Raw genomic sequence first — 14,026 nt, forward strand, 5'->3', positions numbered from 1 at the left:
TTGTTAAGAGCATTGTAAAAAAAAAAAAAACTTTTAGCATTTTAAGCATTTTATAGCATTTAAGCTATCTGACTTTTTCTGTGCAAGTCAGCCAATTGTTTTGTTGTACATAGATCCTCATTTTAATAAAAAAAAATATATATACCGTTTGAGGCTCAGGTGAGGTATTTTAATTTTGCATGTTGCTTATCCGATTACTCGATTATTCGAACTAGTTAATCGATTAATCGACTACTAAAATATTTGATAGCGCCAGCCCTAGTTGCGGGCTTAAAATATTTGGACTGCGAAGCAAATTAAAATGGCGAATGAAGTTCGAGCAATAAGTCTTTTCTCAAATCATGCAGCATCCATCATAACGTTGTACGTGCGCCCGTTAAAGGTGTCCGAGCGGCAGACGTGTCTTGAATTTCGTGCCGCTACGAGCAGCTGTCATAAAGTTATTAGGGAAATCATCGTTTTTGAACATTTATGAATCGTAATCGAATCGTCACATGTCGAATCGCGATGCATCTTCGATCAATCGATTTTTTGGCACTCCCTTAAGTAATATACAGCGGAAAAATAAAATTCTGTAATTTTCAAATTCTTAAATTCTCATTCTTCTGGTGTCTCTCAATCAAAATGCTTTAATGCCAACTGACTGCCAAGGTGCAGCGGTCAAAACTCTTTTGCTCAGGGGTCAGGAACCTTTTAGACAGAGAGAGCCAAAATCCAACATATTTTAAAATGTGATTCTACAAGAGCCAAACAGTGTATGTCTATGTGTATGTATGTATATTAACACACACTGTATATTCTATATTCTTTTGCCAGCTCGTCCGAGTCCGTTTTGTAAGCACTGTTTCTTTCGTGAACGCATTTGAATGCATTACACGGTAGGCTGAGGGTGGTCACGCTCTGCTTTTACGAGCAGTTGCCAGGTTGCGATTGAAATAAATTTTGAGAAAACGCCAAATAAAGTCTAGCATCGTTACTTGGGTTGTTACAATCATTGCGCAGTTGTGCACTCACACCACAAGGAAAATAACAAATAGAAATATGGTGTGGCGCCGCGTATATTTCCTGTAATAGGAAACCACAATCGGGGATGACCAGGGGGACGTGTCAGTAACAGTGGCCGAGACAGGTGGAGCCTTTTGGGGCGGTCGTTTCGTGAGTCTCGCTTCCCTGGAAGTGACGACAATTTTGACACTCCAAAAAGTCATGAAAGTGAAGCGCCTGTGTGACTTGGAGTACCAAGCGGTTCCCTTTCGTGGTTTAATTTTCCCTTATGTACATTTTATATACTTCAGTTCGCTCAATGCGTTCTCGCCCATCTCCGCACAACCCGACTTGCTGCATATTTTTGCGACGCATATTTGAAGTGAACCGGTTCAGGGTGTCCCCTGCCTACTGCCCCGAGTTAGCTGGGATAGGCTCCAGCACCTCCGCGACCCTCGTGAGGAAAAGCGGCATGGAAAATGAATGAATGAATATTTGAAGTGTCCAAGATTAATGTGCGAATGCGCTATTAGCTCATCATAGCTGGTTCATGCCAAGCGAGCCGACAGGTTCCGCATTTAACTCATTTGCTCCCCAAAACGCATAAATATGTTCTATTTTTAATTGTTTCAGTGTCCCTCAAGACGTATTTATACATCTTTTACATTTTTTTTCAGAACAGAACAACCGGGAAGACGCTCGGGATGCCAGGTGCTGGACGACCAAGCAGAACGGCCAGGACCACCAGTGCAGCGGACGATGTCGTTGAGTCCGTGCTGCTTGCCGAGCAGAGACGGGCGACGATGAGGGAAAAGTTTACCCCGGCTGTCGCGGCAACAACAGCATCATCTCTCAGTTAGTTATGTGTAAATAAATTGTTACTTTGTTATCAAAAGCTCTATTTGTCTTGTTGTTTATGTTATTTTGTAAAAGGAAAACATTATTCAGATGTTTGGGATGTAACTAAAGCAAAAAATAGCTCTCAGATACACAAGGATCTACTCACCTCAGTTCAGGAGGCATTGTGGTATTCTAAAGGCAGAACAGTGCTGAAATTCTTTCTGAGATTTTTTTTTTTTTTTTTTTTTTTTAAATATATAATACACTGTATGGTTCTGTGGAGGTCGATCTTCTCTAATGACTGGGTTTCTGTAGGTCAATGTCTGTCTGCTGGACATTACATGAAGAACACCGTCTCATCTTCCCTATTTTGTGTCTTGGAGTGTGTGCCAATGACCATGTTCATTGAAGTGCAAGCTTTCCAGTAGGAATTGATGCAGAGCTATAATCTATGCTGTGTATGCTTTGTTTGAACAGGTCTAACGTTGTTCCTTCGCAGTTGGCAGGAAAAATTGGAGGCACTTACTCCGCTGGCATGTGCTTCACTTGCATGTCTCCTCAGCTTTAAATCTTTACAATGAAGTTGGCTGTTTCCAGGATTTTCTAAAAGAAAAATGGCTGTGTTGCTCTAGTTTTTCAGTCTTTAGCATTTCTGTGGTAACGATTTTAATGCAGCAATGAGACTTAGTGGCTCTGTTTATGTTTTGGAGTCGGTTTCCTTTGGTGGTGGTATGTAAATGATGTTTCTTAAAAATGTCTCCTGTAAAACTTGGTTTCAGGTTCAGTTTATATTTTCATGCCTGAATAGTTTGATGAAAAATATCCATCTGATAAAAGGAAGTAGTCATCGCATAAAAAGTTAAGGGTGTAAAACAATCTAAACCAATCATCAACTAAAAAAAAAAATTTTTTTTTTAATTAAAAAATAGATATCAGGATTATGCGTATTTGACTCTCGCAGTGGGTAAAAATGGTAATAAATAATAATGAAGTGAGCCAGAGTGTTCGTGTACCTATTCACCTCTGTGTATGCCTATGTTGTTATGACTGGCTGCCTTCATTATGGTCTGTCTACAATGCCATGGCCAATGTCAGCAGAGGGCACTACGATGACATGGGGGGAGGGCAAAACTATTAATGCAAATTAATCTGCTGTTTAATCTAATAATGTAGGATAGAATCGGCTGTCTCAGTTCTATTAACACAACAGTAATTGCATTTGAGAAGGAAGGGCCGCACAAGCCCCACGTGGGGATATTCATACTCAAATGTGCGCAAAAGTTCATCAGAAATAAATCGAATTGTATTACAAGAGCACATTTGTGCATATACAATACTCATTGGTGCATAAATGCAGTCATGCATTCTAGATGGATGTTACGACAAAAGAGAAAAGCACACTGAATGCTGTCTGAGGAGTCATCTGTGTGCGTCCATGTTTATATGGTGCCAAGCATCTTTAACCACAGAACCCCGACTCATTAGCATGCTAATACACAAACAGCAGGGTGTAGTTAGACAAGTGGCATATTATTTGGATTCATCTCATTAGGCTTTCATGAGATTTTAAAGCGAACACATAACTATAAAATGGTGTCAGAGATAAAAGACATAGACAGGATTTGGGATTCCTTTGAAAAAGCAAAATTGACCCCCTTGGAGACAATGTAAGGTCTGCAGGGGATTGAATTAAAACCACGTTGGCGCTTAAACTTGTGCCTCCTGTGGCCAACATCTATGGCCACAAGCAATTTCTTTCAAGAAAATAAAAACAAAATCACCTCGTCATTAATGCAGCAGAAACAATTCACTTGGATTTCTACTTACTTACTGTTTTAACAATTTTGATAAAAACAACGTAAGTCTTACACATAGGAAACAAAATAAACCTTGGAGCTAAATAATTCGAAAGTGAATTATTGATAAGCTAGAAAAGTTCCGTCACTCGGCACTGGAGAAAAGAATTTTCCTATTTATTAAGGCAAATGAAACATTATCTTGATTTCAACTATTTTGCAATAAGATTAAGACCTTCATCTACAATGCAGTTTTAGTACAAGCATCAGTTACCATCTCGCCCCTCAGTTTCAGTGAACAGTCTTAACTGTGTTATAATCAATATGTGTTGGCTAGACAAGGATGCAATTTGCAATATTAAGGTTGAAGTATTTCAGACTGTGGATCATGATACAAGTGTGATTTAGTTTTGATTAGCCCCCTTTGGCAGCAATAACTTCAACCAGATGCTTCCTGTAGCCGCAGATCTGTCTGGTACATTGATCAGAACACATCTTGGCCCATTCTTCTCTACAAAACTGCTGTAGTTCAGTTAGATTCCTGGGATGGCTGGCATGAATTGCTGTCTTTAGGTCATGCCACTGCATCTCAATGGGGTTTAAGTCTGGACTTTGACTTGGCCACTCCAGAACGTGTATTTTGTTCTTGTGAAACCATTCTGAAGTTGATTTACTTCGTATTTTGGATCATTGTCTTGTTGCAGCATCCGTCCTTTTTTTAGCTTCAACTGTTTGACAGACGACCTCAGGTTTTCCGGCAAAGCATCCTAATAAACTTTTGAATTAATTCTTCCATTAATGATTGCAAGTTGCCCAGGCCCTGAGGCAAAAGCAAAACAGCCCCAAATCCTGATGCTTCCTCCACCATGCTTCACAGTGGGGATGAGGTGTTGATGATGGTGAGCTGTTCCATTTTTCCCTCCACACATGACATTGTGTGTTACACCCAAACAATTCAACTTTGGTTTCATCAGTCCACAAAACATTTTGCCAAAACCTTTGTGGAGTGTCCAAGTGCCATTTTGCGAACATTAAATGAGCAACAATGTTTTGTTTGGACAGCAGTGGCTTGCTCCGTGGAGTCCTCCCATGAACACCATTTTTGGCCATAGTTTTACTTATTGTTGATGTGGGCACAAAGATTTTGGACTGTGCCAGTGATTTTTCTGTAAGTATTTAGAAGACACTCTAGGGTTCTTTTTTACCTCTCTGGGTATTCTGCGCTGAACTCTTGGCGTCATCTTTGGTGGATGGCCACTCCTTGGGAGAGAAGCAACAGTGCCAAACTCTCTCCATTTGTAGACAACTTCTCTGACTGTCGACTGATTAAAATCCAGTCTTTTATAGATGGTTTTGTATCATTTCCCAGCTTTATACAAATCAAAAATCCTTGATCACAGGTCTTCAGACAGCTATTTTGACCGAGCCATGATGCACATCAGACAACGCTTCTCATCAAGACAATTCTTACCAGGTGTGTGTTTTAAAGTGGGAAGGGCAGCTTTTAACCACTCATCAGTGATTGGGCAGACACCTGACTTAAACTGTTTGGTAAAAAATGGTTTTGAATTGCTCTTCAAGTCTCCTTAGGCAGAGGGTTCACTTACTTATTTTCCCCCTTCTGCCATTGTTTGCCTGCTATTCTCATTAAAATATGAAAACCTATAAATGTTTGGGTGTTTTTTAGTTCAAGCAGACACTGTTTTTACCTCTGCGTGATTTTGACAAAGATCAGATCACATTTGATGGTGATTTTATGCAGACACGTGAGAAATTCCAAAAGGTTCAGATACTTTTTCATACCACTGTAGAATTTATTTCAAATCAAGCAATGGTGCAATTTCTTTCCTCTTCTTCACCGTATCTATCATATTAGTCATAATTTCACCTTTTATCTTTTCTATATTAGTACATGCCACTGTAACACAGAAGTAACCATTCTCTTTCAACCAATCAGCAGGTATAACTGTGTTAAGCCCCACTCTGTACACAAATTACAATGGAATTCAGATGGAAAATTCCTGAAAAGATGGGCGGGTGCAGGTCCTAAGTATCCGTCACCTTCAAAACTGAAAAATGTGGACAATACTGAACTGAACTGCATCCATCTGCCATCATTACGACATCGGAGGCCAACATCAAGAAATGGCTAAGGGTTGCCACAACCAACATATTTTTGTATTTTATTAATGGCAGTGGATGAAAACGCAAATGGAACCTGAAAATCTCCGAGGCATCCAGCACAGAAACTAAGTTGAATGTGTCCTAATACATCAATACGGAAACTTTGTGTTTTCATGAAGGCAGATGTGGAACCAAGACAGTGCCACCACAAGGCAATAACAGGTATAATTACCGTATTTTTGGGACTATAAGTCGCAGTTTATTTTCATAGTTTGGCTGGGGTTGCGACTTAAACTCTGGAGCGACTTATGTGTAAAATTATTAACACATTATATCATTTCACATGTTATTTTGGTGTTTTGGAGTGACACTGATGGTTTGGTAAACTTGTTAGCATGTTCTTTATGCTATAATTATCCAAATAACTCTAAATAGCTATGTTACATTGACATAACGGCCACGTTCGCATTTCATTGTTCATGCATCATGTAACATTATCATACTGTAAACTTATTCAGCATGTTGTTCTCTGTTGTATTTTTATTTTAAATTGCTTTTCAACCAAATATACATATACTTTCAGGAGTTCACACAACCACGCACAGCACAGAAAGTCGCAGAGCCTCATCTACATCGTGCTGAATCAATTTATGGAGATTCCGTGGGTTCCTCTGGTTTGATTTTGTAGTTTAACTACACCTTCAACAGACCCCATACTTCAACCACACTTCATGTTGTTCTGTCTAAACCGGAAGTCCGTAGCAGAAAATGTCAAAGATGGCGCCGCCCATGTTTCGCTCAGGAAACTTTACTAAATTGTAAATTTGTCCACTAATAACATTCTCAGTCTAATGTTTTCTTTTTCCTTACGTTAAAAACCTGAGAGTGCTTTAACATTAATCTTAATCCTCAATTAAAGTATTGTTATTGTTTCTTTTTTCGGGGTGGAAACTGGATTAAGGCCATCAATTGCAATGAAAAGGCTTTTTTATTTTTACAATATAATATGCTTGAACAGCATTTTTAAAGAAATTTGAGAAAACACTACACCACCTGGAAAGAATACGAGGACACAGCAGGAAAATCAATGGTATTTTAGTGACTTTCGGCCTGCAGGATTCTTTTTTTCTCTAGGGTGAATGAGGGTGTTTAACCCATACTGAATCAGTGAAGGGTTTTTTATAGGTGATTCTCATTTTTTTCAGTAAAAGCAGCTATTATCCACAGGACCAACATGTTTGATACACAATTATAGCCTAATATAAGTAAATGAAACACAGCTATATGATACTTACAGTGGTGAGATGGATGACTCCTTGAGACGTCACAGGGCATCCCATGAAACCAACAAACTGCAGTTCAGGACAATGTTCTGCAACCGCTCGCACTGACTGGTCAGTCACCTGGATAGGACAGTAGGAGATGATAGTGAATTAAGTCAAATGATCAGTTAATGGTTTGTCCTAGACTTCCAAAAAAGTGAAACACAAATAATCACTTCTGTAGGGAGATTACAATAATCTTGTAAATAAGCATTGTCGAGAATTCCTAGAAACAAATGGGTGCAGACAGCTGTTGTCAAATTCATGACTAAATGTCAGCTCCATCTGCGATACATTCTGGTTTGTTTTGGGCTTGATGAGCAGCTGAAGTAAAGAAACCGGAGCCTGCACCACAGAAGGAAGGGAGGAGGATGAAGAAGCAGCAGATAATAGGTAGGCACAACGGGACATTTCTGCCAAGCAGTATCGATTTATGATGGATGGGCCACTCCCCTTTATTCACATAGCCTTCCATACGCACGCTCGGGATGGATCGGCAGGGATCAATGGGGAAACAGAACTTTTCCACCGCCTTCCATTGTGGTCATCAATACAGGTATTGATACTCTAGCAGCTTTCGCTCTCAGAATAACTTGAGAAAGATGTGGGAGATTGTTCTCTCTGAGCTTCTCAGTCTTCTCATCAATCACCCCAAACAAATAAGATGAGAGGAAATGAGGAAGAATCGACTTTGTGGTTGATTAATGGAGGAATGAACATCAGAGGAGTACAGATAGAAAAAAAATCATTTTTAATCACTTCTACGTAAATGTGAAACGTTTCTTAAAAACCCCAAACAATATGATATAAAATGAAATTATTGCTTTCGCAGTGATTCGGTGACAAACGTATTTAAATATGTCACATAATTCTTATCAAGGTGGTAAGAATTTCTTCAGTGAACCGGTCTAACATTGCATTTATTCCGAGGATCCCTGTACTTTCCCTGCTAAGTGATACAGTAGAAACCTTTAAACAAAATTGCCACGGGATCAGCATAGTGAGAGTGATAAATGTATGCAATTATTATTTTATGGGGTTTCAAGAAGGGGGAAAAAATGCTTGATCTCAAGAAATTCTACCTTGCAACAAATGATGACACAAAAGGCGAGAGGTTGCGGAGGTTCTCAAATGCTGGTACAAATACCACGAGTGGTACGCGAGCTCCCTCTAGAGGTGAACGAAAGTTTAATTGAATTAAATGTTCACGTACTTTTTTTCCTTTTATCCACTACACTGCATTTAACAAGTACAGCGGTACCGAGACCAACGATCGCTTCGACACATGATCTTTTTGACATCCGACATACAATTTGACTCGCTATTTGTTTCTACATCCGACGACATTCTCGAAATACAACGATTTATGACAGCGCCGCAGTTACTTTGTTTTCCTGCAAGACTGAAGAAGCACAGCGGATTTTCTTGTGAGAGAAATCAACATGGGTTCCAAGAATGTCAGTGCAGGTGGCGAAACAAGGAAAAAGGTGAGGCTTAACATTAAAATGACGATGGAAATGATACAAAAATATGAGAATGGTGGGCGTCTCCGTGAACTGACTTGACAATACGGCCATAGAATTTCGAGAATCTCGACTCCTTTTCCAACATCGGTTCGCCAGTCTTTATAAGGTAAGGTGACAATTATTGTGGTAACATCGCCAAAAAAATCGCAATCATTTATTTATTTCAGAACTTGAAATACGGCTATTTCGACTTACAAACCGGTCATGGAATGAATTAACTTCATATGTAGATGTACCACTGTACACTTCAAATTCAACTTAAATTCCAAAAGACCCACACTTAATTTTTTACAACGGTTTCTTTCCAAACACTGTACTTAGGAACTTCTAAGTGTAAAACCATTTAACTAAATCCTTAAGTACATTACATATTTATCCCTCAGACTCTCAGCGCAGTATACTTTTATTGTTCCCAAAACATTTTGGCCACCTGTAATAACGTTTTTTTTTTTTTTTTTTTTTTTAAATACTGACACTGATGGTGGCAATTGGGAGAACCATGTATTCTTTGTTCGGTTTTACAAAGTTGGTTTTTATTATTAATACTGTTTAGTAGTGGTATATACATTTTAGTACATTACTGTTCACAAATAGGAACCACAAAAAAGGATTTGATTTCTCAAGTGTTTAAAATGTCTTCTGGGTTTCTCATCCAAAAACTGTTTTAGGGAAAAATCGGCTAGGCCATTAATACGTTGTGCGCGATACGACAATATTAAATTGTGAAGGACTTTAACGTGTTGACCATCTCAAAGCTAAAAGATCATTAAATGGTCTATAGTCTCTTTGGTAAGTTTAGTTTTTATGTTACAAAAGTGGCTCATTGCACATTTTGATAGAAAAGTGCAGTATTTAAATTAAAACCTGTTCAGAAAGCTTATTTGTCTTAAAATGTTTTTTTCTTTTAGGGGTTTACATACAATTATTTTATGTGAGGAAAATGGTCACTCATGTGCAAATTAGTCTTAAAAAAATCTTTAAAAGATTTGTGATACAATTTGATCGTGATTTAACCCCCCCCCTCCCCCATATCGCCAACCCCTACTATAAATACTAGGGGTGTGACAAAATATCGAAATGGTGATGTATCGTGATACTTGTATCCCAAAAGGTTATCGATATGCTCCTGTCAAGAATCAAGATATCGTTTTAAAAAGTTGTCAATGTTTTTAAATAAAAATAAATAAATAAATACAATTTTAAAAAAGAAACCATCAAGTTGCTACCAAAATCTTCCACCATCAGAGTGTCTCAGTTAACTCTAAGGCTGCCATTGACGGTGCTCGACGCCCAATCGATTTAGACTGGGAACGTTCGTTCATTGAAAACTAGAGCATTCACAGTCATTCAGTCCGATTTTCAGATCATTTACAGGTCACTTGCTGTTCATTTTAGGGCATTTACAGGTCATTTCTTGTTGAGTTTGAGTCACTGCCTATTCATTTGGGTGATTCCCAGGTCAAGTACTGTTCTGTAACTCAAAATAAACAGGAAGTGACCATAAAATAACCCAAAATCAACAGGAAGTAACTGAAAATCAACGGGTAAATGATCTTAAATTGCCCAAAATTACCTCATTGCCTGGCATTGGCTGCCACTGACGGCCATAGACGTTCAATCCGTTTGAAGTGGGAGGGATGAGCCTCCCAGTTCTAATGGATTGGATGTCTACTAGTGATAAACTCATTCCAATTCACAGCAGAAACTTATTTTTCTGTTTATTACTTGTTTGTAGAAAATCGTAGAATGATTTCCTGACCAATGTATCGATAATCGTTGTATCGCCATATCATCAGATCATTGGTATCGTGAGCTTTGTATCGCAAATCGTATCATATCGTGAGGTACCGAGCAGTTCCCACTCCTAATAAATACATGTGAAATTCTAATGATGAATGGCGATTATGTTTACCAGAGGTATTCGGAGCAAACTATGTTTTCTTGTTACTTATCATTTCTATGACCTGTGACATCCACACCTGAGTGAGCACACTCATGAGGTAGACATGGTTTCAGTAACAGAATGTATTCAGAGTAGGGTAGGTTTTATTTGTGTATGTTCTATAGTCTGCCTCCAAGCCAACCCCCCCCCCCCCCCAAAAAAATGCAACTTTCTACTGCAGTGGACAAACTTGGCCCGATCATCAATGTCAGGTACACTTTGGCTCCAGGATGTCACAAGAAGAAAGACAAGAGTCTATTTATCTTTGGCCAAGTCACATGCTGCATGGCTTATCTGGGAAAAACACCTCTCTGAACACCACTGAAGCTTAAAGAAGTGTTTCTCAAGCTTAACAGTGAGGAGCCAAGGTGGTTGAAAAGGGTTTAAATGGCTCATAATGGAATGTGACCACAAAGGTCTAGTGGACGAGATGAAGCAATGTAATGGCACACCACCAATTGCATTATGCCCAAAGGAATTTGCCTCTTACTCTCTACGACACAAAATCAAATCTTAGTCCTCCAGTACTATTTTACTGTATAAATTGAAGCGGTATTGAAATTTGTTTTGAATCCATGTCTTATGCCAGAGGTATTCTATGATATTTATAGTACAGTGCAACGTTTTATGAAGTCTATATGCTTGCAGACCTCTGATTTGTTCAATTTGGACAACAGTGGAAAATAAAACTAATCCATTCCAAAGAACTGTCATCAAAAGTCTTAAAACCTTATTGACCATTCCGGGCAAATGTCAACATTTGGTGTTAACACAATTAAACATTTCTAGTGGTTCAGTTAGTTAGGATCTCAAAGAAGCAAGCTAACTTTTCAATGACGTCAATTAATGCAGTGGTGTACAGTAAAAATAAATAAATAAATGTGAGGTTGATCGATCAAATTAAATACATTTCACCTTGCCAAAATAAATCAGCCCCTAGAAGACAACAGTTAATCACAAACAATTTGGGCTGTTACAGCTGATCGTATTAGCCAGCCTTCTTCTGATCAAATCAATAAACAGAGAATTAAAAATTCTACACCTCAGGTTTTGACCCACTAAAACACAGTACTGCCTCTTGTTGCAGTCAGAAGTGATAATCTGAAGAGCAGTCAGATCTCCCAAATGGAAAACCTGATGCATATGGAACATGATTTTGCAGAGGCAGGTGGAGACAGGGGATGAAGGAAGAAGGGAAGGATTTTTTGTGGATTCAACTCAAACAGGAAAAAAACCACAACAAAAACCAAGATCCAGAAACATACTCTTAAGCAAAAAATAACAGCAGTAATGAAAAAGCCAGGAACTTAAATCAAAGATGTGAATCCACAGGAGAGGCCACACCAAGGTTTTTTCCATGAGTGGGTGAACTGACATTGTTGAGTCTTGTTTAACCAATGACAGAACATTACATATCTCCAGTTATTCCGAACATGTGAGAATAGGAGACTAGAGAAGAAAAAAAAAACAGCGTCCAAAACAGCCCAAGACATTTTTTGCGGTCTCAGATTATATTTATTCAAGCCTCTGGGTCCGTACGCAAGGAGGACAATTTTGGTTCTTTGGGAAAATGTGTAAACTAGAAAAACTTTTTCATTATAAACTTTGAAAGGCGCCACAAGTAATGCTGCATGTGAGATTGTTACATCATGCACCATGTTCTTTCTTAATGCTGAGGTCTCAACTATGGGCTATGTATCCCATGATATTGTTCCTCAGATGACTCATTTGAGTCCTTCAAACCGGAGAAGTGTTCATCTTAATCAAGTGCACAGGAGTTTCCTGCACATGTTTTGACACTTCATCAGGGTGACTGAATGATTCAGACTTCTAAAATTGTGCCTCTTAACTGATTTTGGAACAAAAGACCATGACAAAAGAACATTCAGCATAGCAGGGATATCAAACTCATTTTGGCTCGCGGGCCACATTCATGGCAATTAGAGCCCGTGTGGGCCAGACCAGTTTATTATTGGCCAAATAAGTTCATTCAGCCCCTCCTACTACCCACATATGCCTTTGATATACAGCAATCTTTATCATTCACAAATTAACCCTCTTAGCCTGGAATAAACAGTATTATATGAATACAAGGTGGTCATGGTGAGTCAACCAAAGTATCTATCCAAATTCTTAACTGCCTGTTGATTTTGGGGCATTTCCAGGTTACTTACTGTTGATTTTGGATGGTGTTTTTGGGTCACGTCCTTGTTAACTCATTGGCTGCCATTGATGGCGCTAGACATCTACTCTTTTTTGACTGGGAGGGGGCAAATGAACAAATGTGACTGCGGACTCAAAAGTGAGCCAAGTTCAGTAGTGCGCGCATTCACTCACACAAACAAAAAATATCCGGTTTTATAGCACCAATGTCTAAATAAAAGTATGTGATTTGTACATACAGTATGAGTGAGGTGCAACGTGCCTGACAAGCAGAACAACCGTCAAATGTTTGAAACCCCTGCACTAAAGGAAAATATTTTTGGAAAGCAATTACACAAAGAATGTGTGCCTTGAGAAAAAATAGTAACCTCGAGGACAATATTCCTAAGACTATTATAGTGTCTTTTATGCTTCTGGGTCGTGTATTTTTTTTTGGTCTTGAGTATTCAAAGATTCAGACTATATGCAGTGGGCCTTTTGAGCATTAACTATAGAGCTGTTTGAAGCTATTGTTGTTAGTAGTACTATTCCATGTAAAAAATTCAGAGCCGTGCTGATGAAAAATGCTGCATTTCAATCAAAGGCCACTGAGTAAAATGTCATCTTGATGAAAGCACTTTGTTAAACAGTAGTGCTCAGTTTCCCAATATTATGCAAAAACATGGGCATCAACTGCATCCTTGTGAGGTGCAAATTGAAGTGGGATGATTTTCATCAAAGTTCAGTTCTCTTCCAAGGTAATCGTTTCAATATAAACACTCTCACGAGGGCTTATCCTGTAGTGCTGGGCTCACAGCACTGGATAGGACACACGCTTCTCGACCCATGCTTGCTCTCTCACACTCTCTCCTACACACGCACACACACACAAATGAAACATTGCCTTCTTTTACAGGCCTGTGTTGGGTTGTATAGATTTGAAAGACTGGTGATCTTGCAGAAAATCTAAATGCATTCTTATCATCTCCGGTAATATCCGCTGCCTGGAGACAAAAGCAACATGGAAAGTCGTTAAATTTTACTACAGCGAGGGAGAGTCTCTTTACTGTGCTGATGAGCTGTTGTGCACTAAGTACAACAGGGTTTGCCCGGTATTGATCAAGGGAGTGTCTCTGCAGATGAGAAGCTACAGCTTTTTAAACGTTCACACACATACAAGAAAGCTTAACAACTCTGTAGATGTATAAACAACAGTCACAGAGAAACACAGAAGTAAGATTTAAATTTCGACAGACGTGCTTTTCTTGGGCTAAACAGGCAGTAATGATGTTTCTAAAATGTTGAGAGACAGAAACCACAGATGGACAAAAGTGTAAGGCGATGGAGAAA

At 38.9% G+C, this 14,026-nt stretch overlaps 1 protein-coding gene across 1 annotated transcript in view; it reads right to left on the bottom strand.

Moving 5' to 3' along the window:
• The window catches only part of fbxl17 (F-box and leucine-rich repeat protein 17), a 386,432-nt gene that overhangs the window by 237,978 nt on the left and 134,428 nt on the right, over positions 1-14,026 (bottom strand). Inside the window, exon 7 of the mRNA XM_057831652.1 lies at positions 7,040-7,147. Coding sequence (XP_057687635.1) covers positions 7,040-7,147 — 108 coding nt within the window. The remainder of the gene's footprint in view (positions 1-7,039; positions 7,148-14,026) is intronic.

This window comes from Corythoichthys intestinalis, chromosome 3 (genome assembly GCF_030265065.1).
Source record: "Corythoichthys intestinalis isolate RoL2023-P3 chromosome 3, ASM3026506v1, whole genome shotgun sequence".
Classification (NCBI taxonomy): domain Eukaryota; kingdom Metazoa; phylum Chordata; class Actinopteri; order Syngnathiformes; family Syngnathidae; genus Corythoichthys; species Corythoichthys intestinalis.